At 44.5% G+C, this 27669-nt stretch overlaps 1 protein-coding gene across 1 annotated transcript in view; it reads left to right on the plus strand.

Annotated features, from left to right (window-relative positions):
* CNGA4 (cyclic nucleotide gated channel subunit alpha 4) overlaps positions 1-27214 on the plus strand; it is a 68631-nt gene extending 41417 nt beyond the window's left edge. The window contains exons 3-6 of the mRNA XM_030199733.1: positions 1656-1766; positions 2904-3010; positions 15003-15998; positions 26781-27214. Coding sequence (XP_030055593.1) covers positions 1656-1766; positions 2904-3010; positions 15003-15998; positions 26781-27166 — 1600 coding nt within the window. The 3' untranslated portion in view covers positions 27167-27214. The remainder of the gene's footprint in view (positions 1-1655; positions 1767-2903; positions 3011-15002; positions 15999-26780) is intronic.
* The last annotated feature ends 455 nt before the right edge of the window (positions 27215-27669 follow it).

Consider the following 27669-nt stretch of genomic DNA (forward strand, 5'->3'; position numbering starts at 1 on the left):
AATAATCCAGGTACAGGCAAAGTCAGCAACGAGGGACAAAGTAGAGAAGAAGCACACTACTGAGCAAGTAACACGTACCAAAGTAGAAGCCGAAGCATGGAGTCCAGGAAGAGCTCAGCTGATAAAGTTCTGGCGTCAGCAGGGACCAGCAGGGAGAAGGAGCACAGCCACAGGACAAGAGCAGGGGAAGGAGGAACTGGAAGACCAATAGGAGAGAAGCAAGGGAAGCCAGGCAGAGAGAGAGAGAGAGAGAGAGAGAGCAGACCCAGGTGCATGGAAGCAAAACAATCAAGGAGCCTGAAAGCCAGGCAGAGAGAGAGCAGACCAATGGTGCATGGAAACAAAGCAATCAAGGAGCCTGGAAGCCAGGCAGAGAGAGTGAGAGAGAGAGAGAGAGAGAGAAAGAGAGAGCGCAGAACCAGATGCATGGAAGCAAAGCAATCAAGGAGCCTGCAGCCAGAGAAGAACTACACATACAAGGCTCAGGGCTGTGCCAGTCAAGTGTGCATGTCGATGGGACCCCGCACAGCCCAAGGACACCGCTTGCGTTGAGGTAGGGGACATGACAAGAGGTTCTGGAAGCCAAACTTAGGCTCTTAGGTAGAAAGCTCAAATCCAGATCCTGTAGGGTAGCATTTTCTGAAATGCTACCCGTTCCATGCTCAGGGCCCAAGAGACAGGCAGAGCTCCAGAGTCTCAATGCGTGGATGAGATGATGATCCAGGGAGGAGGGTTTTAGATTTGTTAGGAACTGGGCAACATTCTGGGGAAGGGGGAGCCTATTCCGAAAGGCTGCTGGCACCGGCATTTAAAAAGGAGATAGAGCAGATTTTAAACTAGAAATGGGGGGGGGGGGGGGGGAAGGCTGACAGTTGTTCAAAAGCGTATGGTTCGGGATAAGGTATCTTGCAAGGATACCTCACAAACAGGGAAGATAAGATTTCTGGATAGTGAGGTTGCACAACAGACCGTGGTAGGCCAGGTGCCCTTAAATACAACTAAAGATCAGACAAAAGATTGCAAATTAATACTGTCAAGTACTGAGCATGATGTAAATAGGAACAACAAACAGTTTGAAATGTCTATATGCGAGTGCCAGGAGCCTAAGAAATAAGATCGGAGAGTTAGAATATATTGCACTAAATGAAAAATTAGATATAATAGGCATCTCTGAGACCTGGTGGAAGGAGGATAACCAGTAGGACACTGTCATACCGGGGTACAAATTATATCGTAGTGATAGAGTGGTTCGAATTGGTGGAGGGGAAGCATTGTATATTAATGAGAGCCTTGAATCAAATAGATTGAAAATTCTGCAGGAAACAAAACACATCTTGGAATCCCTATGGATTGAAATTCCATGTGTAAAGGGGAAAAGGATAGTGATAGGAGTGTACTACCCTCCGCCTGGCCAGGACGAACAGACGGATGCAGAAATGTTAAAGGAAATTAGGGACGCAAACAAACTGGACAACACAATAATAATGGGTGATTTCAATTACCCCGATATTGACTGGGTTGGCCACTGTTGGAAACAGGATGCTGGGTGTGATGGACCTATGGTCTGTCCCAGTGTGGCAACACTTATGTATTTATGTACTTATGCCCTTCCTCTTTCTCTCCTGCCTGTTACACTCTCTCTCTTCTCTTGATAGTTTGAACAAGAAGAAGACATGGATTTTGGACCCCTCCGGTACCTGGTACTACTGCTGGCTGAACGTGATGGTGATTCCAGTCTTGTACAACTGGATCATCTTAATCTGCAGGTAATGAGATTGGGGATGGGATGGGGAGGGAGTAATGTGAAGCTATTTCTATTTGTTATTTAGACTTATATTACTAACCAACTGAACCAGGCTTAAGGCAGAATGACATAAGTAAATCAAGCCAAAAACAAATGTAAAAATCATCAACCACATAAAAGCAGAAAAACAATAGACAATACATTGCCTTCCCCCCAACAATAGAGGTGAAAAGCCATAAAAAGAGACAGGTATTATCATTTCCAAAAACTAAGGCACAGCTCCCTAAGCATGACATCCCATAACCTTGGCCCAATAGAAGCAATTACTTGCTTTCTTACATTGGCACTTTTAATTAGTTTAACAGTAGGAATCACAAGAAGGGAGCCTTGAGCAGGGTGTGAAACACAGTCACCGGAAGCTTAAATTGTATACAGAAGGTTACTGGCCACTGTGGAGACTCTGACATACGAGTGACGTGTTCATGTGTCTTAAATTTAAACACCAGACGAGCTGCATGTTTGGCAGTAGTAAAGTCTTGTTGTACCCAAAGCATGGATTAACTGTTAATACATCCTCCTGTGACTAATAAAACCACAAATTTCTGATAACCTGTAGTTACAAACATGTAGATTTAATCAGTTTAGAAATCAGGCTCTGAAAACTAAGTTCGCTGTCAAAAATTCACTCCTCAAATTCTTACCTCAGAAGAGAGAGTGAAAGCTGTTGACCGTTCATTCATAGATAATTGAGGAACTGGGGCTATGCCTTTCTTGACCGTTCATTCATAGATATTTGAGGAACTGGGGCTATAACCTTCTTGACCGTTCATTCATAGATAATTGAGGAACTGGGGCTATGACCTTCTTGACCGTTCATTATTATATATATGAGGAACTGGAGCTATGACCTTCTTGACCATTCATTCATAGATATTTGAGGAACTGGGGCTATGAGCTTCTCGGTATCCCAGGAGGGAGGTGTATCCTCCGTCACAAGAACATAACTTATGTGATTGAAGAGGTGCTGGGATGGGAATCACCATGAGGAGCTTCATTTCCACCCCCCAGCAGATTGCCAAGAACCCCAGGAGATGGTGAAACTTGTATAAACTTTCAGAGCGGGCTATATACTGACCACTGTCTCTCTCTGCTTCCTCAGGTCCTGCTTCAGTGACCTTCAGCAACGGTACCTGACCATCTGGCTGACCTTGGACTATATTTGTGACACCTTTTATCTGCTGGATATCGTGGTGAGATTTCGCACTGGTCAGTACATAGGGAGCTGAGAGGTCACACTCAGCATTATGTCCTGTGATATTCAGATGTTATAAAAAATGTGATTGAGTGGGGCAGAGGGTCTCACACCTCACTCATAGTAACATTGTAAATGACAGCAGATAAAGACTGTACGGTCCATCCAGCCTGCCCAACAGAATAAACACATTTTACATGGTATGTGATACCTTATACCCGAGTTTGATTTGTCCTTGCCTTTCTCAGGTCACAGACCGTAGAAGTCTCTTGTACTAAAAGTTCTGAAGATTCTGGAATCCTAAAGAGTTACAAGATTCCAGAATCCCAATTAGTAGCAACATTCCATGTAGAACCCCAAAGAGTAACATAGTAGATGACGGCAGAGAAAGACCTGTACGGTCCATCCAGTCTGCCCAACAAGATAAACTAAGTTTACATGGTAAGTGATACTTTATACCCGAGTTTGATTTGTCCTTGCCTTTCTCAGGGCACAGACCGTAGAAGTCTGCCCAGCACTGTTCTTGTACTAAGTTCTGAAGCTAACGTCTAAACGCCTTAAAATTTACACTCCAGCCCATCCCTATCTATTCAGTTACATAGACCATAGAAGTCCGCCCAGCATTGGTTTTACTCTCCAATTACCAGCGTTGCCACCCAATCTCCACTAACATTCCATAGATCCATTCCTTCTAAACAGGATTCCTTTGTGTTTATCCCACACACATTTGAATTCCATTACCGTTTTCATCTTCACCACCCCCCGCAGGTGGGCATTCCATGTATCTACCACCCTTTTGATGAAAAAATACTTCCTGACATTACTCCTGAGTCTACTACTACTACTTATCACTTCTATAGCGCTACAAGGCATACGCAGCGCTGTACACCATACGTGAAAAGACAGTCCCTGCTCAAAGAGCTCACAATCTAAATAGGACAGGCAAACAGACAGAACAACTAAGAGGTAAGGGAATTAAAGAGGTGGGTATAAAAGGGTACAGGGCAAGTGAGTAGTGGTTAGGAGTCAAAAGCAGCGTTAAAGAGGTGGGCTTTTAGCCTGGATTTGAAAACGGCCAAAGACAGGGCTAGACGTACAGGCTCGGGAAGTCTATTCCAGGCGTGAGGTGCAGTGAGATAAAAGGAATGGAGTCTGCAATTAGCAGTAGAGGAGAAGGGGACAGACAAGAGAGATTTATCCACAGAACGGAGTACCCGAGGGGGGGTGTAGGGAGAGACAAGAGTGGAGAGGTACTGGGGAGCAGTAGAGTGAATGCACTTATAGGTCAGTAAGAGAAGTTTGAATTGAATGCGGAAACGGATAGTCTGCCCCCCTTCAACCTCAATTCAAATCCTCTAGTTCTACCGCCTTCCCGTCTCCAGAAAAGGTTTGTTTGCGGATTCATACCTTTCAAATATTTGAATGTCTGTATCATGTCACCCCTGTTTCTCCTTTCCTCCACATGTTCAAGTCAGCAAGTCTCTCCTTCTACGGTTTGCAATGCAAATCCCTTACCATTTTTGTAGCTTTTCTTTGCAGCGCTTCCAGTCTATTTACATCTTTAGCAAGATACGACCTCTGAACACAAGACTCTTCACAGAATCCATTTCAGCTCTTTCATTTAACAATAAAAACACCTACAGATATTTTGTGTACTTCGGGCTTTGCATCCGTAGGGAATCCACTTCCTCCTCACCGTTTTGCTTTTGTGACTTTCCAGTAGCAACAATCCCTCAGCACAGGGCTGTTATGCACATGTATAATACAATAAAATATGATAAGCCCCATATAAGTTCTATGCGGTTCAAAACATTTCAAAATAAAACTGTAGATCTCAGAAAAAATAGAATAATGATTAATTAAAACTATTCCAGAGTTAAAAATAATACATTTAAAACAGTTTGTAGAAAGATTCACCAGTGCTGGCCTTCCGACAGCCTCCCAACTTAAAACACAAGCTAATTAGAAGTAAGCTCCCGACACAGACTCAAAAAGAAAAGAATGGCACACATCCTTGCAATATATCCAGCTGCAAACTATGCCAAAATATTTCACAGGACCCCACAGTCATTCACAAAGGAAAAATATTCAACATTAAGGAATCTTTCACGTGCTCATCTTCCAATGTGGTATATATCATTCAGTGTAAAAAATGCAATGAAGGCTGCTACATTGGAGAAACCAGTCAGATGCTAAAGAAGAGATTTACAGTGGGGGAAATAAGTATTTGATCCCTTGCTGATTTTGTAAGTTTGCCCACTGACAAAGACATGAGCAGCCCATAATTGAAGGGTAGGTTATTGGTAACAGTGAGAGATAGCACATCACAAATTAAATCCGGAAAATCACATTGTGGAAAGTATATGAATTTATTTGCATTCTGCAGAGGGAAATAAGTATTTAATCCCTCTGGCAAACAAGACCTAATACTTGGTGGCAAAACCCTTGTTGGCAAGCACAGCGGTCAGACGTCTTCTGTAGTTGATGATGAGGTTTGCACACATGTCAGGAGGAATTTTGGTCCACTCCTCTTTGCAGATCATCTCTAAATCATTAAGAGTTCTGGGCTGTCGCTTGGCAACTCGCAGCTTCAGCTCCCTCCATAAGTTTTCAATGGGATTAAGGTCTGGTGACTGGCTAGGCCAATCCATGACCCTAATGTGCTTCTTCCTGAGCCACTCCTTTGTTGCCTTGGCTGTATGTTTTGGGTCATTGTCGTGCTGGAAGACCCAGCCACGACCCATTTTTAAGGCCCTGGCGGAGGGAAGGAGGTTGTCACTCAGAATTGTACGGTACATGGCCCCATCCATTCTCCCATTGATGCGGTGAAGTAGTCCTGTGCCCTTAGCAGAGAAACACCCCCAAAACATAACATTTCCACCTCCATGCTTGACAGTGGGGACGGTGTTCTTTGGGTCATAGGCAGCATTTCTCTTCCTCCAAACACGGCGAGTTGAGTTCATGCCAAAGAGCTCAATTTTTGTCTCATCTGACCACAGCACCTTCTCCCAATCACTCTCGGCATCATCCAGGTGTTCACTGGCAAACTTCAGACGGGCCGTCACATGTGCCTTCCGGAGCAGGGGGACCTTGCGGGCACTGCAGGATTGCAATCCGTTATGTCGTAATGTGTTACCAATGGTTTTCGTGGTGACAGTGGTCCCAGCTGCCTTGAGATCATTGACAAGTTCCCCCCTTGTAGTTGTAGGCTGATTTCTAACCTTCCTCATGATCAAGGATACCCCACGAGGTGAGATTTTGCGTGGAGCCCCAGATCTTTGTCGATTGACAGTCATTTTGTACTTCTTCCATTTTCTTACTATGGCACCAACAGTTGTCTCCTTCTCGCCCAGCGTCTTACTGATGGTTTTGTAGCCCATTCCAGCCTTGTGCAGGTGTATGATCTTGTCCCTGACATCCTTAGACAGCTCCTTGCTCTTGGCCATTTTGTAGAGGTTAGAGTCTGACTGATTCACTGAGTCTGTGGACAGGTGTCTTTCATACAGGTGACCATTGCCGACAGCTGTCTGTCATGCAGGTAACGAGTTGATTTGGAGCATCTACCTGGTCTGTAGGGGCCAGATCTCTTACTGGTTGGTGGGGGATCAAATACTTATTTCCCTCTGCAGAATGCAAATAAATTCATATACTTTCCACAATGTGATTTTCCGGATTTAATTTGTGATGTGCTATCTCTCACTGTTACCAATAACCTACCCTTCAATTATGGGCTGCTCATGTCTTTGTCAGTGGGCAAACTTACAAAATCAGCAAGGGATCAAATACTTATTTCCACCACTGTAATTTACTTAGACACCATATGTGAAAAATGCCAGTACCAATAAAGATGTCACGTCTGTGGGGCAGCACTTTACAAAACTAGAACACTGTACCAGTGATTTCATGGTAAGAATCTTAAAAGGGAACTTTAAAACAATACAGGAACGTAAGACCTTTGAAGTCAGAATGATTAAATATTTTGACACCCACCAGACAGGACTTAACAAAGATCTGGGTTTTCTAGCCCATTATAAACCATAAAATTGTACTGCTTTGTCACCCTCCTGTCTCCATGCATATCTCCCTGTCCCTCATCCACCCCCATCCTGTTAGACTGTCACTGAAATGCTTTGATGTTTCACTTATATATACTGTCATCTACCAACATTTGCTTATTTCCGATCTGATGAAGAAGGGCAACCTTCGAAAGCTAATCAAGAAATGTATTAAGTTATGTCCAATAAAAAAGGTATCATCTTATTTTCTTTTCCATGTTTTATTTTGTTTTATTTCTATTGATTACCTGGAAAGATTCAAAAAGATGAGTTTTTTAAACAAAGTGTAATGAGAATAATGCTGGAGCACATACCACCTCCACAATAGGAGGTGTTAAGAGTGATATAGCCAAATTGGGTTCAGCTCCCCCCCCCCCCCTACAAATTGATGCGCTGTCTGCTGGTTTGGTTGGCAGGGAATCCCCAAGCACTATCAGCAGAAGTCCCTCCTCTAGTCCATGCCTGCTTTCGTGAGCCACTGCATTGCCCTGCCCCCCCTCGCACACATGCTTTGGTTTTAATGAGACTCCCCCCTCCCCCAAACATGTGCACTGGGGGGGGGGGAACAGGGCAGACAGTGCGGCGGAACAGGAAAACAAGATCGGCTGGAGAAGGGCTGCTGGCGGGGCTTAGGGACCCCCGCCAGCCCATGTATGTGGGGATGGAGTGGGGACAGAGAGCGGTGGGGAGGCAGGACAAACTTTTGTGTCCTCTACTTTGGACTCATCTCCCCCCCCCCCAAAAAAAAAAACCTGGGGTCTGGCTATGTTCCCTGTGCTATGCGCTTCTGTGTTAACAGGGAGCAGGTACTGAATGTTAATAGCGGGAACGTTCCTGATGTGCCTGTCTGTACGGAGATTTTCTGCCATCAGAACTTCACAGCCACCTCCAAGATGAGTAACCTTTTCCAGATCTTTCTGACAAAATTGACAAATATCAGTTTTCTTTCTACGCTCACCGTGAACCATCCTGTCTATAATCTGCCGTCCTGAGCTGCAACTAGGTTTCAGTTCTCTCTCCTTAAACAATTAATGTGTCCGGGCTTGATCCTTGCACAGTTCCTAGAGTAACAACCTTCTGTTTCCCCCACTGTATTTGTGGTTTATGATTCTCTTCATATGACCCGTGGAGAGTCACTATATGTCCGTATGACTCGGCTCTAATCCCCGGCTCTTTTACTGACCTTCTGTGTGTGGTTGGGATTCAGGCGTCTTACTGTGATTTTTTTTACTTGATAAAGAAAAATAGGGGGTGAGGGGAGAGAGAGAGAGAGAGAGAGAGAGAGAGAGAGAGAGAATAGGAAAGAAGAGAGAGGGAGTAAAAAGTCCAGCAGGTGGCGCTGCTAGCACACATCATTCCCAGAATGAGGGGCTGATGCAAAACAGTCCCCGTAAATCACTTCTTGCTATTGTTGCTAAAAATTACTGAGATGGAAATAGCGAGCGATGTGAAAAAAAAACATTACATGTAAATGAGCTACACGGACCAGGGCATAAGCGTAGCAGTACGTTGCTAACCTGTTATCCCCCCGCCAGAAACCCACTGTACCCACATATACGTGCCCCCCTTCACCCCTTAGGGCTATGGTAGTGTTGTACAGTTCTGGGTAGTGGGTTTTGGGGGGGGGGGTTGGGGGGCTCAGTACCCAAGGTAAGGGAGTTATGCACCTGGGAGCAATTTGTGAAGTCCACTGCAGTGCCCCCTAGGGTGCCCGGTTGGTGTCCTGGCATGTGAGGAGGGCCAGTGCACTACGAATGCTGGCTCCTCCCACAACCTTGGATTTGGTCGTTTTTGAGATGGGTGTCCTCGGTTTCCATTATCACCGAAAACTGGGGATGACCATATCTGCACTGTCTGCTAAATTTGATCCGTGGTTCTCATATTTTAATGAGAACATTTGAGCAAGTGACCACCACTTAGTGCCCTCCACCCTGAGTTCAATCCTCTTCCAAAGTGAAGTTATCCTCAAACTACCCTTATATGGAAGCTTGCCCTTAGCAGTAATACCGCTTTGAATGTAGTTCAAACCAAATCACAGAAAAGCGATATATCAAGTCCCATTCTCTTTCCCTTACTGTGATAGAGAGGTGTGGTAGCCGTGTTAGTCCACTCTTAAAGGTTATCAATAGAAATCAAACAAAATAAAACATGGAAAAGAAAATAAGATGATACCTTTCTCTCCTTAATTTTTTTTTTATTTATGCAATTTTATGCAATACAATCCAAGGAAAAACACTTGTACAGAAAAGCAGAATTGGTAAGAAAAACAAAATTAGAAAAAATATAACAATGCACCCAATTAAGCTACAGTCCACAATAATATGGGTGGCAAGATGTAGTATAAGGAAAGTCCAAACAAGAAAAAAAACCAAACAAGGTACTAACCAACATGTCTGACACACATCCATCAAAATATTATACAATATCAAGCATATTTATTTATTTGTTACATTTGTATCCCACATTTTCCCACCTATTTGCAGGCTCAATGTGGCTTACATAGTACCGAACAGGCATTTGCCAAGTCCAGTAGAGAAACAAATACAAGGTGATATTGTGGTCGGATAAAGGTATATGTGTTTCAAGTACAATGGGGGTTGAGGAGGGGTAAGGTTATATTGTGTCTGTTACGAGCTTTGGTTTTGTTGTGTTGCAGAGTGTAGGTATTTATGTTGGGTCAGTGGGGTACGCCTTTTTGAAGAGGTTGGTTTTTAGTAATTTCCTGAAGTTTAAGTGGGCATAGGTTGTTTTCACATCGTTTGGCAGTGCATTCCATAGTTGGGTGCTTATATAGGAGAAGCTGGATGCATAGGTTGTTTTGTATTTAAGGCCTTTGCAGTTTGGGTAGTGGAGGTTTAGGTATGTTCGAGATGATCTGGTTATGTTTCTGATTGGTAGGTCTATGAGGTTTGTCATGTATCCTGGGACTTGGCCGTAGATAATTTTGTGGACCAGGGTGCAGATTTTGAAGGTAATACGTTCTTTAATTGGAAGCCAGTGCAGTTTTTCTCAGAGGGATTTGGCACTTTTGAATATAAACGCGAATCATTAAATAGGAGCAATCAATATCTGAGCTGAGGTCTGCCTAGAAGTTATAAAAGCAGAAAGATGAGTAGTATAGAAAAAAAACATATTGTAGATTGTAGCTTGATAACATACTAAAAATGAAGCCCCAAATTGTAATACTCTTGGACAGAGCAGTAAAAACTGCTTACGTCTCTTTTGTGTTTCCCTAGAGATATCAGGGAAAATTATTTTACAATTAAAGAAAAGCCCATCTCTCTTCTGAAAGAACATTCTAAGAGGCCATTCTTTAACTGGTGACAATGTTAACATAACTACTAAAGTGGATAGTAACATAGTAGATGACGGCAGAAAAAGACCTGCATGGTCCATCCAGTCTGCCCAACAAGATAACTCATATTTGCTACTTTTTGTGTACACCCTACTGTGATTTGTACCTGTGCTCTTCAGGGCAAAGACCGTACAAGTCTGCCCAGCACTATCCCCGCCTCCCAATCACCAGCCCCAACTCCCAACCACCGGCTCTGGCACAGGCACAGACCGTATAAGTCTGCCCAGCACTATCCTCACCTCCCCACCACCAGCCCTGCCTCCCAACCACCGGCTCTGGCACAGACCGTATAAGTCTGCCCAGCACTATCCCCACCTCCCAACTACCAGCCCCGCCTCCCACCACCTGCTCTGGCACAGACCGTATAAGTCTGCCCAGCACTATCCCTGCCTCCCAACCTCCAGTCCCGCCTCCCACCACTGGCTCTGGCACAGACCGTATAAGTCTGCCCAGCACTATCCCCACCTCCCACCACCGGCTCTGGCACAGACCGTATAAGTCTGCCCAGCACTATCCCCGCCTCCCAACCACCAGCCCTGCCTCCCACCACCGCCTCTGGCACAGACCGTATAAGTCTGCCCAGCATTATCCCTGCCTCCCAACCACCAGCCCCGCCTCCCAACCACCGGCCCTGGCACAGACCGTATAAGTCTGCCCAGCACTACCCTCGCCTCCCAACCACCAGCCCCGCCTCCCAACCATCGGCTCTGGCACAGACCGTAAAGATCAGAGTCAGAAGTTTCTAGAACAGCTGAAATGTCAAGAACATCCATTTCCAAAATGTTTGTTTCTTGTACCGATGAATCTTTCTTTCTTTTCATGATGGTAAATAATAAACTGATGCAAATGGAGACAGATTAGCTTCAGGAATTTAATGACGTAAGAATAGCCATAGTGGTCAGACCAATTGTCCATCTAGCCCAATATCTTGCTTCCAACAGTGTACTAGATGGACCAGTATGGCGACTCTTATGTTCTTAAATTCCTGAAGCGGTTTAACCTGCCTCCCTTTGCATCAGTTTATTGTTTAGGATCAAGAAAAAGAAAGATTCTTCAGTACAACAAGCAGACATTTTGAAACAGATGTTCTTGACATTTTAAGAACCAGTAGTAGATATTTTTTTTAGCATTTCTTGGGGTGAGGTTCGAGAAGACCGTGGGAAATTCAGAAATCACAAATTGTAATGTCTAATAAAAGTTCTCAAACTTTGAGTCTGAAATTAGTGAGATCTTTAACCATAGAAGTTTGTATAAGTTGAGCTGAATCCAGCCTTTTTTCCAACACTTCAGCTCTTCGAGATATTGAAGTTAGTCGCTGTGATTTATTTTCAACCTTCCTTTCCATCTCTTCAATTTTTAAATCTAACAATTGAATTTGATGAACAATGCCTTTGCCCAGATCTGCAATTGCTTCCCATATCAAATCTAGAATCACAGACGCTGGACAGGAGAGTGAAAAAAAGCAGGCAATAGGAAACAAAGATAAGTGTACAAGGACTCAGAGTAATGGGAAAGATCTGAGTTCACACTCTATACAGAGTCCTAGAGTTAGTTGTGAGCTATCCAGGGTGCTGAAAGCAGAGGGCTCACCAGTAAACCAAGACACAAACCATGCATCAAAACAGTGAAACCCTAATGCTAGGGGTTCACCTCACATCACAAGCATGTCATGAGGATTTGCTGGCAGGATATGTATCTTTTCTATAAATGGCTGTTCTTTTCATCTATCTCAGTCTAGATGTGCGAGGAAGAGTGACTCTCTGGGTGCCTGCAAAGATTCTTTCTCCATGCAGTTGTCAGGGCTTTTTCTGTGTCAGTACTGACATTTTCAGAGCTAAAATAAAGTTATTACGAGGTCCAGCTATGTGACAGCTCAGAGATATCTATATATACAGTCCCTGTGTGGGTTAGACAACACACAAACAGTGAGTTTGTTCCTTATGACATTTGCTATTTTGGGAAATGCATGGGGGATGGGACACAGTGAGGCACAGGAAGGAGTGAGTCCATCATCTATCTATTCTGGATCTCCTGAAATAATCTAAGATCTTTGCTAGCCACCAGAGCCTGAATGGTACTGGAGTTTTGGTGAAACAAGACAAAGAGAGAGAGAGAGAGCAGTGCAGGACAAGTGTGTGTGGACTGGGGCACAGGTTAGAATAGTGAGGACTGCTGCAGGGCAAAAGTGAGAAACAGTGGTAGAGTTCTCTGTATATATATATATATATATATACTAGTAAAAAAGGCCCGTTTCTGACACAAATGAAACGGGCGCTAGCAAGGTTTTCCTCGGAGTGTGTATGTTTGGGAGAGTGTATGTGAGAGTGACTGTGTGAGAGTCAGAGTGAAAGTGTGAGTGTGTGTGTGTGAGAGAGAGAGTGAGTCTGGGTGTGAGTGTGTTTGTGAGAGAGTGTGTGTGTGAGAATGAGAGTGTGTGCAAGTGTGTATGTGAGACACAGTGTGAGAGAGAGTGTGTGTGTGTGTGTGTGTGCGAGAGAGAGAGAGAGTGTGTGTGAGACACAGATTCTCTGTGAGAGTGAGTGTATGAGACCAAGCGAGTGTGTGAGTGACTGTGTGGCACATAGAGAGTGAATGTGATACAGTGTGAGACAGAGTGTGTGAGAGTGAGAGTCAGAAAGACATTGTATATATGAGAGAGAGAGTGTGAGCCTTGCCCTCCCAATCCATGCCCATCTGTCCCCTGCCCCCTCCATTCATCCTTTTCCAGCAATTCCCCTCTCTCCCTGAGCCCTGCCCTCCCAATCCATGCCCATCCATGCTCCTCTGTCACCTGCCCCCTCCATTCATCCCTATCCTGCAATTCCCCTCTCTCCCTGAGCCCTGCCCTGCAATCCATATCCATCCATGCCCATCTGTCCCCTCCATTCATCCCTATCCAGCAATTCCCCTCTCTCCCTGAGCCCTGCCCTGCAATCCATATCCATCCATGCCCATCTGTCCCCTCCATTCATCCCTATCCAGCAATTCCCCTCTCTCCCTGAGCCCTGCCCTCCCAATCCATGCCCATCCATGCTCCTCTGTCCCCTGCCCCCTCCATTCATCCCTTTCCAGCAATTCCCCTCTCTCCCTGAGCCCTGCCCTCCCAATCCATGCTCCTCTGTCCCCTGCCCCCTCCATTCATCCCTTTCCAGCAATTCCCCTCTCTCCCTGAGCCCTGCCATCCCAATCCATGCCCATCCATGCTCCTCTGTCCCCCTGCCCCCTCCATTCATCCTTTTCCAGCAATTCCCCTCTCTCCCTTCCATGCCCCCCCTCGCATCCATGCTCCTCTTTCTCCCATGTCCCAGCCTGGCCCGCCCTCTTCTCCCCCCCCTTCGCATCCATGCCCCCCCCTTCGCATCCATGCTGTCGTTTCTCCCCTGCCCTCCCGCTCCCATTTTTCAACTTTACTGCCCACCCTCTTCTCTCCCCCAACATCCCTTTTTTTCTTTTTCTTTTTAAATTTACCTCGGTGGCGGTTCTGGCAGCGCAGCGTCAGGGAAGGAGGCGGCGCTCCCGACGTCTAGCCTTCCCTTCGCTGTGTTCCGCCTTCTTCTGACGTCATCCTTGACGTCAGAAGAAGGCGGAACACAGCGAAGGGAAGGCTAGAGATGTCGGGAGCGCCGCCTCCTTCCCTGACGCTGCGCTTTGTTTGTTTTTTTTTCCGCCCTCGACGTCATGACATTTGCCCTCGACGTCATGACGTTTGATGCGAGGGCGGGGCAGAGACGGCTGGCTGGCTTCACACCATGAATCCACGAACCCTACAGCCAGGGAGTGTTTGAGTGACTTCAGAACGTTGTCTTCAGAATGTTCACGGTGCGTTTTATTATATTAGATATATATATATATATATGTGTGTGTGTGTGTGTGTGTGTGTGTGTGTGTGTGTGTGTGCATGCATGTGCATACACCAAGTGTGTAGCCATAGGTGGCCTGGGTCCTCCACCTTTGCCTCAGGCCCACCGAGCAGCTCAAGGCACCATTGTGTAGCTGGTGGGGATTCTCAAGCCCCACCAGCTGAAGACATTTGCAGCCAAGTGTCAGCGGCTCAAAGTACTGCTGCTGCTGACATTGGTGTTACATGAACTGGTGGCCAGCAGCGTCACCACCTTGAGCCTCCGACAGCCGCACTTTAGCTGACTGGGGCAGCTCCAGGTTCTTCAGCTGGTAGGGCTTGGGGGAACCCAAGGGAGGGAAGAGGAATACGATGCCTAGTGGCCACCTATGTTCACTGTAGGTCCCCTGAAAAATTCAGTTCTGATTTCTTTACTGGTGTGTACATGTGTATGTGTATGCATGTGCACACGTGTCACGTGTGCGTTCGTGTGCATGCATGTGTAAGTGCACAAACACATGTATGTGTGTGTATGTCTGCATTTGTGTGTGTGTGTGTATATTTATGTGTTTTTCCGTGTATTTGTACATTTGTGTGTGTGAGTACAGCTCAGGTTGGTTTGCAAATAATGTAGAAAGAGATAAAGCTCCAATAAAGAGTAAAACCTGCAATAATGAATAACACAAAATGTCATCTCACTACGGCATCTGAATTGATTTTCACATTATCGCTCCTCAATGCTTCTTCTTTCTTCGTAGGGGTTTTGGAACACGGAATCCTGGTTACGGACCGTAAGGCGCTCTGCAAGCACTACGTGAAGACATCTGCCTTCCGATGGGACCTGCTGTCCCTGCTCCCCACAGATCTACTGTACCTGAAAGTGGGCATCCATACACCAACTATGCGCTGGAATCGCTTGTTCCGCATCCCAAGGCTCTTTGAGGCCTTTGATCGGACAGAGACTCGTATCCAGTACCCCAACGCGTTCCGCATCTGCAAACTTATTCTCTATGTCTTTATAGTCATCCACTGGAACAGCTGCATCTACTTTGCTTTGTCCAGTTACATTGGGTTTGGGAAAGACGAATGGGTTTATCCAAACATCTCTGACCCCGACTTTGCCCGCCTGTCCCGGCAGTACCTGTATAGTTTTTACTTCTCTACCCTTATTCTCACCACAGTGGGTGACACCCCCCCTCCCTATCAAGAGGAGGAATACCTGTTCATGGTGGTAGACTTCCTGATCGCTGTTCTTGGCTTTGCCACCATAATGGGGAGCATGAGCTCTGTCATCTCCAACATGAACAGCGCCGATGAAGCCTTCTACCCCAACCATGACCTTGTCAAGCTCTACCTACAAATGCACAAGGTCAACAAGAGCTTGAAGCGTCGGATAATCTCATGGTACCAGCATCTGCAAATTAACAAGAAGATGACCAATGAGAATGAGATCCTACAGAACCTTCCGGAGCGTCTGCGGGCAGAAGTGGCTGTCAGTGTGCATCTACCCACACTCAGCAAGGTACCGATCTTCCAGAACTGTGAGAAGAGTCTCCTGGAGGAGCTGGTGCTGAAGCTGCAACCTCAGGTCTACAGCCCTGGCGAGTACGTTTGTAAAAAGGGCGACATTGGCAGAGAGATGTACATCATCAAGGAAGGAAAGTTGGCTGTCGTGGCTGATGATGGGGTGACAGAATATGTTAGGCTTGGAGAAGGCCAGTACTTTGGAGAGATCAGCATTTTGAACATTAAAGGTGATATTTATCAACCTCTCATGTCCCTCTTCTTTTGAAGTTCCTCACCTCTTCCTGTTCCTCTCATTCTCATGTCCTTATGCACGTGAAGGGTGGATCTATAACTGGGTACCTGCATGTACACGCCCCTTATGCATGTAAATGTACAGAATACTAGTTCTAACACACATAAGTGCACACTGATCTGTCTAAACACGAGCAGAATGCCTAAGCACTGTTGTGTAGCAGCTTGCAAAAGTAGCACAACGGGTAAATGCAAGGGGTGGAGCATAGGTGGGACAAAGGCGAGGCTCCCACCTACAGAATACTGTCAGCTGTGTGCATGCTGCCGCATTTACACAACTGCAGCTCCAGTAAATGTTTATAGTAGTATCGTATAATGGGATCTGGGTGTCCAGGTACCGTTGCAGAATAAGGTCTCCTTGAGCAGCATCGGAGCACCTAAATGGAGAAACCCATATATAGAAATGTCCCCCCACCAATGTCTTCTCTTAATGACCACAGCCTGCTTCTCATCTGCTCCTCTATTCCTGCTTCCCTCTATAAAACATTTACAGAATATACCAGTTTTTTTTACAATTCAGAACAGAGATTTTCTGTGAAAAGCATTTTTCCTTTCTCATTTCCATTAAAAGAAGCAGTAAAACATTGCAATAGATAAAGACCAGAAGACCCTTTAAGACTGAACATTTTCCTCTCTACCACAGTATCGCAGATTCCTCTTCATCTCTGATTACAAAGCGAATGACAATAAAAACATGCAAACAAAACAATTCAAACTAACAATGAAATACAGTATAAAATATCCATAACTCTAATCATAAATACTCAGCCTGCCAATGCAACCATTTCACTCTGTCCCTCAATTTTCCATGTAGGTCTTAAGAAACGATGAGTCGGTTTCAGCTACTGCCATTGAAGGAGTTTAACTACAAGCGATGGTGCTGAAAAATTATCTGGTCATTCAGCCCCATTGTCCGGATAGAGCCTCTGAATATCCAGATAAATACTTTAGAACTACTGACCCACAAGTCTTCAATAAATGCCAGCATTGAACATATAATTGGAAACAAATTTCAAATCACTACGGAGTCCGTTTCAAATCTTGGGGACTAATCAATGCAATAAATAAAACTCCTGTGAAGATGGACGATTACTAGTGGCAGTATAGAGGGGCATAATCGAACGGGGATGGCCATCTATATGGCTGGCCCCGTAAAGCGGCGTCCCGACCGTATTATCGAAATAAGCCGGCTATCTTTCGTTTCGATAATACGGTCAGAGCCGGCCAAATGTCAACATTTGGGCCGGCTTTAGAGATGGCCGGCATTGGTTTCCGGCGATAATGGAAGCTAATGCCGGCGATCTCAAACCCAGCCAAATCCAAGGTATTTGGTCTTGGGAGGAGCCAGCATTTGTAGTGCACTGGTCTCCCTGACATACCAGGACACCAACCGGGCACCCTAGGGGGCACTGCAGTGGATTTCAAAAATTGGTCCCAGGTACATACCTCCCTTACTTTGGTTGCTAAGCCCCCCAAATCCCCCCAAAAACCCATTCTCCACAACTCTACACCACTACCATACCCCTAAGAGGTGAAGGGGGGCACCTAGATGTGGGTACAGTGGGTTTTGGGGGGGGGTTGGAGGACTCCCATTTACCACCACAAGTGTAATAGGTGTGGGGGGGGGGAATGGGCCTGGGTCCGCCTGCCTGAAGTGCACTGCACCCACAAAAAACTGCACCAGGGACCTGCATACTGCTGTCAGGGAGCTGGATATGACATTTCAGGCTGGCATAGAGGCTTTTTGGGCGGGAGGGGGTTGGTGACCACTGGGGGAGTAAGGGAAGGTGATGCCCGATTCCCTCCGGTGGTCATCTGGTCAATTGCGGCCACTTTTTTGAGGCTTGGTCCTAAAAATAAATGGACCAAGTGAAGCCGGCCAAATGCTCGTCCGAGTCGGCCTTCTTTTTTCCATTATCGGCTGAAGCCGGCCATGTCTTAACCATGCCCCTGTCCCCGCCCCGCCTTCGTTACCCTGCCGACATGCCCCCTTGAACTTTGGCCGGCTCTGCGACAGAAAGCAGTTGGAGCCGGCCAAAGTCGGCTTTCCATTATACCGATTTGGCCGGGTTTAGGAGATGGTCGGCCATCTCCCGATTTGTGTCGGAAGATGGCCGGTGATCTCCTTCGAAAATAAGCAGGATATTGAACCAGTCTTGATGGATACTAATGGGTTAGTTTATTCACTTAAGTGTCCTGGTCTGCATTAGGGAAAACTCAAAAGGCCAAACAGGTGATTTTTAAACCTCATCCTCGGTGCTATGGGAAGGGCAATGAAAATGATAAAGAGGACAGGACAACTTCCCTATAAGGAAAGGTTAAAGTGGCTAGGGCTCTTCAGATTGGAGAAAAGATAGCTGAGGGGAGATATAATATAAAATAATGAGGGGAGTGGAATGGGTAGATGTGAATCGCTTGTCTACCTTTTCCAAAAATACTAGGACTAGGAGGGGGCACGCAATGAAGCTACTAAGTAGTATATTTAAAACAAACCTGAGAAAATATTTCTTTACTCAACGAGTAATTAAACTCTGGAATTCGTTGCCAGAGAATATGGTAAAAGCAGTTAGCTTAGCAGGATTTTAAAAAGGGGTTGGATGGCTTCCTAAAAGAAAAGTTCATAGGCCATTATTAAAATGGACTTGGGGAAAATCCACTGCTTATTTCTACCAATCCCGGGACAAGTCTTAGTCCTCTGCATTATGAACATAAGAACATACAAATAGCTATATTGGGTCAAACCAATGGTCCATCTAGTCCAGTGTCCTGTCTCCAACAGTGACCAATCCAGGTCAGAAGTTCCTGGCAGAAACCCAGAGTAGCAACATTCAATGTAGAACCCCAAAGAATAGCAACATTGTGGAATCCTAAAGAGTAACAAGATTCCGTGCAGAATCTCAAAGAGTAGCAACATTCAATGTAGAACCCCAAAGAATAGCAACATTGTGGAATCCTAAAGAGTAACAAGATTCCGTGCAGAATCTCAAAGAGTAGCAACATTCTATGCTACAAAGGTAAAGGGTCATGGGTTTGTTATAGTGTATGCAGATACTTTCTCTGTCCCTAGGGGGCAATGGAGGGTTAAGTGACTTGCTGAGAGTCACAAGGAGCTGCAGTGGGAATTGAACCCAGTTCTCAGCCTACTGCACTAACCATTAGGCTACTCCTCCAATAGCCCTTAAACAATAGCCCTGAACACCCAGAGTGGGAATTGAACCCACATCCCCTGGCAACAGCCCTAACCCCTAGGTCAAACATGCATCTGAGATTATATTCCTCTGGAAACAAGAGAGGTTCTAATAGTTCTTTTCCTGACTGACTAGTGGTTGGCAGACTCTTCCACCACAGAAAAAGCTGCCCCTCATCTTCTTCATGCTGACTAGATCTCAATTCCATCCCTGGAACACACAATCAATCTTTTCTCATAGGTACCGGGAAATTAGAAAAAGTGGAAATAGAAAAGGTGCAGAGAAGGGCGACGAAAATGATAAAGGGGATGGGACGGCTTCCCTATGCAGAAAGGCTGAAGCATCTAGGGCTCTTCAGCTTGGAGAAAAGGCGGCTGAGAGGAGATATGATAGAGGTCTATAAAATAATGAGTGGAGTGGAACGGGTAGATGTGAAGCGTCTGTTCACACTTTCCAAAAATACTAGGACTAGGGGACATGCAATGAAGTTACAATGTAGTAAATTTAAAACGAATCAGAGAAAATGTTTCTTCACTCAACGTGTAATTAAACTCTGAAATTCGTTGCCAGAGAATGTGGTAAAGGTGGTTAGCTTAGCAGAGTTTAAATAAAGGTTTGGACGGCTTCCTAAAGGAAATGTCCATAGACCGTTATTAAATGGACTTGGGGAAAATCCACTGTTTCTGGGATAAGCAGTATAAAATGTTTTGTACTTTTTTGGGATCTTGCCGGGTATATGTGATCTGGATTGGCCACTGTTGGAAACAGGATGCTGGGCTTGATGGACCTTTGGTCTGCCCCAGTATGGCAATACTTATGTACTTATGTACCCTTTCCCACAGAATACAAGAAGTCACTGTCACCAATCTGAATGGTAACTGAGCTAATATTGGTAACTAGGGTAACTGGGCTAAGAGTGGCAAACCCAGATCACCTCCGGGTACCACTGAGGTCAAGGATGATCAATGGACAGTGCCTTTATGATTGCTGACTGCTGCGCTTTGAATGTTGGGAGGAAGGGGAGGGGGCTAATCAGTCTTCTGTGCATTAAGGACATGCCAATTGGAAAAAAAAAATCAAATTGCTCACAGACCCATCTAAAGCTGTTTATGGGTTATTCCCAAAGTGAAAATCAACTGCATACCATCTGCACACAAAAAACCTGACCATCTTCATTGAGAGACCAGTGTACTCAATGGTCACAAAAATTTGTCCTGGGGGCTCGACACCTAGGTGTAAATCATTCATCTTCCCCTCATATTCTCTGCCCTTCACAAAGGACTCCAGCTATTGATGTAGTCTCCACTCTCCTCAAAATGCTCGGAGGAGCTATCCTTGTTAACTAAGCCAACGGTATCCGAAAGATCTAATGAAATTAACATGGCCGTTGTCCTCAGTTAAATCCTATATTTATTTATTTGTTACATTTGTATCCTACATTTTCCCACCTATTTGCAGGCTCAATGTGGCTTACATAGTACTGTAAAGGCGTTCGCTCATTCCGGTATGAACAAATACAAAGTGATATTGTGGTAGACTAACGTTCATGTGTAATTTGTAAACAAATTAGAGGAGTGTGGTAGCCGTGTTAGTCCACTCTTAGCCTGTTTCCAACAAATTAGGGAATTGTGGAGAGGAAGAGTTATTTTATGTCCATTACGAGCTTTGGTTTTGTTGTGTTGCAGGGTACAGGCATTTAAGTAGGGCGGGTAGGGTATGCCTTTTTGAACAGATTGGTTTTTAATGATTTCCGGAAGTTTAGGTGATCATAAGTTGTTTTCACGGCTTTTGGTAATGCGTTCCATTGTTGTGTGCTTATGTAGGAAAAGCTGGATGCATAGGTTGATTTGTATTTGAGTCCTTTGCTAGTAACACCATTTTCGAACTGTGTCATGGCCAGAAAGCAGCCTTGTTCCAATCCAACCCCTCCTGCATCTCTAATATATCCCTCAGCTGCAGAAATGTCACCCAACACCCATTAGAGACCAGTCATTTGAACACAAAATCCTTTCAGTGTAATAATAATCTCTTTTCAGCCTAAATAGTAATTGCGAATAGTCACAAAATTAAGTTATATCAGTCCTGTAATTCTTAATCACTGTTTATTAACCATCACAGATATTCAATTTTCCAGTTTTATCAATTTAGCCTCCCTTGGAAAAGGGACAGACATTTTAATTCCCTTAATTACCTGCCTAAGAACAGCTCTCTCCTCCCAATTTCATCATCAAATCATGTCATCCACATTGTCTTCCCCTTGTTAAAATAATTTAGCACCTGTCCCTGGCTGAAATGTTTCAGGACAGACTGCATTTTACTGCTTAATACAATAATTACCTTTATCACTACGATGCCGCTGAAAGTAAAAAGCGAATTGCTGAACGGTCTCTCCAAATTCAAGAGCGGGGGCTGCACATCTGAGACCAAGCTGCCACCAACCAATTGAGACGGAAGCAGTATTAAATCCAACATATGACCCTTGTGAGTTAGAAAAGAGGTTAAAAGTGCAAAATCTAGCAAATTTCAAAAGTTGTAGCAAATCCGAGCAGATGTATTATTCCAATCGTTCATATGAATGTTAAAAATCTGCCCATATTAGCAGCTCAGGATTACTTAATTACACCTCTGTCGGAATTTCTTTAAGACTTCTTCCTACAGGCAGAAGAAACGTGAAAAGAAAAGTAATTCTACAGGTCTTAGCTCACTTTAACATCATTACTAGCTGATTTAAAAAGAACTGCACCCCTGTTCCCCTTTTCTCCCATCTAATTTGATGCAAAACGCTATAACCACAAGGGCGGAACATTGAAATATAAAGGCCGTGTTTATTAGTCATGTTGGAATATTATCTGCAATTCTGGTCACTGCATCTCAAAAAAGATATAGTGGAATTAGAAAAGATACAGAGAAGGGCGACGAAAATGATAAAGGGGATGGGACGACTTCTCTATAAGGAAAGGCTAAAGCGGCTAGGGCGCCTCAGCTTGGAGAAAAGGCGGCTGAGAGGAGATATGATAGAGGTCTATAAAATAATGAGTGGAGTTGAACGGGTAGATGTGAATCGTTTGCTTACTCTTTCAGGGGGCAGGCAATGAAGCTACAAAATAATAAATTTAAAACATAGTGGAGAAAATATTTCTTCACCTAATGTGTAATTAAACTCTGGAATTCAATGCCAGAGAATGTGGTAAAAGCAGTTAGCTTAGCGGGGTTTAAAAAGGTTTGGATAGCTTCCTAAAAGAAAAGTCCATAAGCCATTATTTCATATTGTAAGCCACACTGAGCCCGCAAAAAGGTGGGAAAATGTGGGATACAAATGCAATAAATAAATAAATAAAATTATTAAAAAGGACTCAGGGAAAATCCACTGCTTATTTCTAGGATAAGCAGCATAAAATCTGTTGTACTTGGGATCCCGCCAGGTACTTGTGACCTGGATTGGCCACTGTTGGAAACAAGATACTGGGCTTGAAGGACCTTTGCTCTGTCCCAATATGGCAACACTAATGTATTTATCAAACATATATTTTAGGATTAAGGAGTCCTTATACTAAGCTGTGGCAGAAAGTGGCTTTAGTGCACCCAGGCTCCGTTTTTCACCTCACACTAAGGCAATTTGTGCTGCAGCTCAAAACGGCCAGTTTTCCATTTTTTTGTAATATTTGCCATGCGCTAATGTTGCTATTGGCACGTCACCATTAAAAACAAACCCTACTGGTTGAGCACGTACCGTTTTGTAGGCAGTAAGGGCTTGCGGTAATCCAGTACTAACCAGTAAGAACACGTAATGTCTCTGCACTAAGTGATTCTTGCAGGAATGCCCCACGTGCGCTATATTAGCTCTTACCGCAGGACATCACAGTGCACCATTTTAAGCTGCGATAGGCGCATGTTAACGCCTAGCCCAGCTTAGGAAAAGGGCCCCTAAATCAGCAATTAATACCCCCCATTTACCACTGAAGGTGAATTAATTTCTGCTAAAACTCAAGTCATTAGTAGCCCCTGAATCTACCGGCCGCCTATCATTATAACTGTGATTTTCTTTTTTTGGAGGGGAGGAAACAAATATTTCCCCATAAAATCTATGGGTAATTCTTGCCCACCTTGCGGACATTAGCCATATGAGAACCTTAACCCCTTACTAGCTGAACATCAGTAGCAAACCATTTCCTTTTTCTTCTTTTGTAATAAATGAATACCAGAAATGTATTTGTAAGAATGTTCCAAACAAGTTCTTTAAATATATATAAGAAGAGAAGAAATTCGGGGACATATATATATATTTTTGAACATATGGCTGGATATAACAAAATGTGTTGGTTTTGGGCCATAAGTACATAAGCACTGCCACGCTGGGAAAAGACCAAAGGTCCATCAAGCCCAGCACTCTGTCTCCGACAGTGGCCAATCCAGGCCCCAAGAACCTGGCAAAAACCCTAAAATTTAATAACGATCAATGGACTTTTCCTTCAGAAATCTGTCCAGACCCCCTTTAAACTCAGCAAGGCCAGCTGCCGTCACTACCTTCTCCGGCAATGAGTTCCAGAGTCTAACCAGCCGGGACCAGCAGGAACCAGGATGCTGAAGGCACTTTTCCCACATATGCTGCACAGTGCTCTGAGTCAGTAACACAGAACACTCCAAGCCTGGTGTTTGGACAAAAAAAAAATGTGCTTTTAAGTTCCTTTAGGCAAATAATGGGACAATACAATAGGAGAGGCAGCAAATGTTTCAGAGGCAGTAAGCAAACAAGATTTACTCAGTCTCTATATCTCTTTCTCAACACTTCTCCTTTCCATATTCTCTCCTTCACTTTTCCCCACTACGGGTAGATTAGTAGTAGCTACGTCATGCAAGGTTCCACGTTAGGAGTTACGGACCAAGAAAGGGATCTGGGTGTCGTCGATGATAATACACTGAAACCTTCTGCTCAGTGTGCTGCTGCGGCTAGGAAAGCGAATAGAATGTTGGGTATTATTAGGAAAGGTATGGAAAACAGGTGTGAGGATGTTATAATGCCGTTGTGTCGCTCCATGGAGCGACCGCACCTTGAGTATTGTGTTCAGTTCTGGTCACTGCATCTCAAGAAAGATATAGTGGAATTGGAGAAGGTGCAGCGAAGGGCGACTAAAATGATAGCGGGGATGGGACGACTTCCCCATGAAGAAAGACTAAGGAGGCTAGGGCTATACAGCTTGGAGAAGAGATGGCTGAGGGGAGACATGATAGAGGTATATAAAATAATGAGTGGAGTGGAACAGGTGGATGTGAAGCGTCTGTTCACGCTTTCCAAAAATACTAGGACTAGGGGGCATGCGATGAAACTACAGTGTAGTAAATTTAAAACAAATCGCAGAAAACGTTTCTTCACCCAACGTATAATTAAACTCTGGAATTCGTTGCCGGAGAAAGTGGTGAAGGCGGTTAGCTTAGCAGAGTTTAAAAAGAGGTTGGACGGTTTCCTAAAGGACAAGTCCATAAACCGCTACTAAATGGACTTGGGAAAAATCCACAATTCCAGGAATAACATGTATAAAATGTTTGTACGTTTGGGTAGCTTGCCAGGTGCCCTTGGCCTGGATTGGCCGCTGTCGTGGACAAGATGCCGGGCTCGATGGACCCTTGTTTTTTTCCCAGTATGGCATTACTTATGTACCTATGTACAAGTAGTTTTAAACATTATTATTTACAGTCTTTGTTAGGGGGTACTGGGAGGCTCAAGGGGTTTGAGGGTCCAAAGTGGCTTGATTCTTGCAGGATGTGTGTTGGTCCCCAGGAGATGTGTAGCTGTAAGTGGATCTGATTTCCTCATCCTCCGGAGCTGTTCCAGGATCCTGTACGGATGTTAAGTGTCTCAGTGGCTTTGCTGAAAAGACACAACTATGCCGAAAGGGCAGTTCTTTGAGTTGGTCCATGCAAGGTGTGCATACGTGCTGAGAAAACTGGCTGTTCTGTGACTAAGCGTGTAACTGTAAGGGAGCATACACATGGGTGGAGCATGGGAGGAGAAGAGGCATGTCTGCAACTCATGCTCATAAATGATAGAATATTAGAAATTCTGCGTGTAGGATGGCACACTTGGCCTTTGGCTTAGTGTAAATGTTTGCTCCTAAATTTAGCCAATGCCAATTTGGATATACACTAGTATTGCTGTAACAGTGTCCTGACACACAGATGCTGTAATTGAACTGATTTCAGCATGTGGCATTGGAGGGCCAAGTTATAGAATTGTTCCCAAAGCTTCTCCTGGAGTGGGTACAAGGGGTTCCCCTTTACCACTATTCCTGCCACAGCAGAGAACTTAAGCGGCTGCTGGTACTGTCTCTTTATTAGACGTTCTGACTTTCTGCTGAACAGGCAGGACAGCAGCCAAGGAGGCTGAAGACAAAGACAAAGATTTCAGTTGTGTTCAGGATTTTATACCCCTGGCAAGTTCCCTCCAAAACTTATCTCCTCTCCGGATTATAATACTAGTCAGGGAAATTCCTCTTTTCTGGAAGTTGCAAGATGGAGTGGTCTAGTGGTTAGAGCACCAGTCTCGCAATCCAGAGATGGCCGGGTCAAATCCCACTGCTGCTCCTTGTGATCTTGGGCAAGTCACTTAACCCTCCATTGCCTCAGGTACAAACTTAGATTGTGAGCCCTCCTGGGACAGAGAAATATCCAGAGTACCTGAATGTAACTCACCTTCAGCTACTACTGAAAAAGGTGTGAGCAAAATCTAAATAAATGGTAATCAAGTCAACTTTCAGTACTCTTGTAGAGCCACTAGAGGTCACTGTGGGATCCCAATATCACAGGACTCTTAAGATCTCTACACATATTAAACAAGCTTCCTAAACTCCAAATAGTAAACCCAGTACTCTGAAATTCCGCAGATGCCCCTTTGGCGTGATGCCTCAGAAGCTTGACATGGCTTAAAGGCCCCTATTTGTGTTCCCTTAGCTAAAGGACCTCGGTGCTAATTCCCCACACTCATGATTTTTATGGCTTTTTATCCTTAACACCTCTATTGGGAGACTTTCTTGCTTTCATCACCCTTTCTGTGAAGAAATATTTTCTTAGGTTTCTCCTCAGTCTACTACTTTGACCGCTTGTTCCAAAACTTCCTTTTCAGTAATAAATGTTTCCTCCTCATGCATTAATTACAGCTTTGAAATATTTGAATTTATCTATCATCATAGTCTCTGTGGGTGCTGTGGGTGTTTGAGCACCCCCAATATTGAGAAAATTCCTTGTATGTGTCCAGAGAGGGGTTATTTCCATTGGACTTAGCACCCCCAATAATTTTGGAAAGTTGGCTCCTATGCCTATCATATTGTATTCCTTCCTTTCATCCAGTGAACACATATTTCCCTAATGTTTACCTCATAAGGTTTATAGTATTCACCCTTTAACATTTTGGTAATATTCCTCTGGTTTGCCTCTATCTTTTCTATTTATCATTAGAGAACTAACTTCTGGATCCGAACACAAGTGAGTAGTTTTTACCAGTTGTTATAGCACTGACTTTTGGTTCTTGTCCCACAGGGAACACATCTGGCAACAGGAGAACTGCCAACATCAAAAGCATTGGCTACTCTGATCTGTTCTGTCTATCCAAGGAGGACCTGAAGGAAGTCTTGATTGAGTATCCTGATGCTAAAGCCATCCTGGAGGAGAAAGGTCGTGAAATCCTGATAAAGATGAAGAAACTAGATGAAAACTTAGCTGAGGAGCTGGCTGCCAAACAGCTAGAGATGGAAAACAAGGTGAAAAAAGTGGAGAAGAACCTGGATGCTCTGCAGACTAGACTGGCCCGACTCCTGGCTGAGCTGGAGTCCAGTGCCTTGAAAATGACCTACAGGATTGAGCACCTGGAATGGGAAACCTCCCTCCTAGAAGACTGTGAGATTGAGGGGTCTGAATCTCCATAGCTGGGGGGGAGTAGCCTGGTGGTTAGAGCACAGGGCTGACAACCAAAGAAGCCCAGTTCAAATGTCACCGCTGCTCTTTGTGATCTTGGACAAGTCACTTAACCCTCCATTGCCTCACGTACAAACTCAGATTGTGAGCCCTCTGGGGACAGGGAAGTAACCCACCTTGAGCTGCTGCCGAGGAGAGTATGAGCTAAACCCAAAACAAGAATAATTATAATTGTAAATATCCACAGAGCAGAGAGAGCTTTATTGTAAAACTTCTACAAATCATGAGCTCAAAGCTTCCAATCCCAGTTCAGTCAGCTCGATTGTTTATTTTTCCATGGGGGAAAACAGGAAAATAAGAATTATTCTCACTGGATATTAATGATTGCTTATATAGGCGGATTCATCAAAGCCTTGTTTTAGTGCAAATATTACTCTATTTTCTGCAATGACCTTTTCAGCAAAAAATATTAAAATATTTTTATTGATCCATCTGGGGCAATTCAGTGGATAAA

Source organism: Microcaecilia unicolor, chromosome 4, assembly GCF_901765095.1.
Source record: "Microcaecilia unicolor chromosome 4, aMicUni1.1, whole genome shotgun sequence".
Lineage (NCBI taxonomy): Eukaryota > Metazoa > Chordata > Amphibia > Gymnophiona > Siphonopidae > Microcaecilia > Microcaecilia unicolor.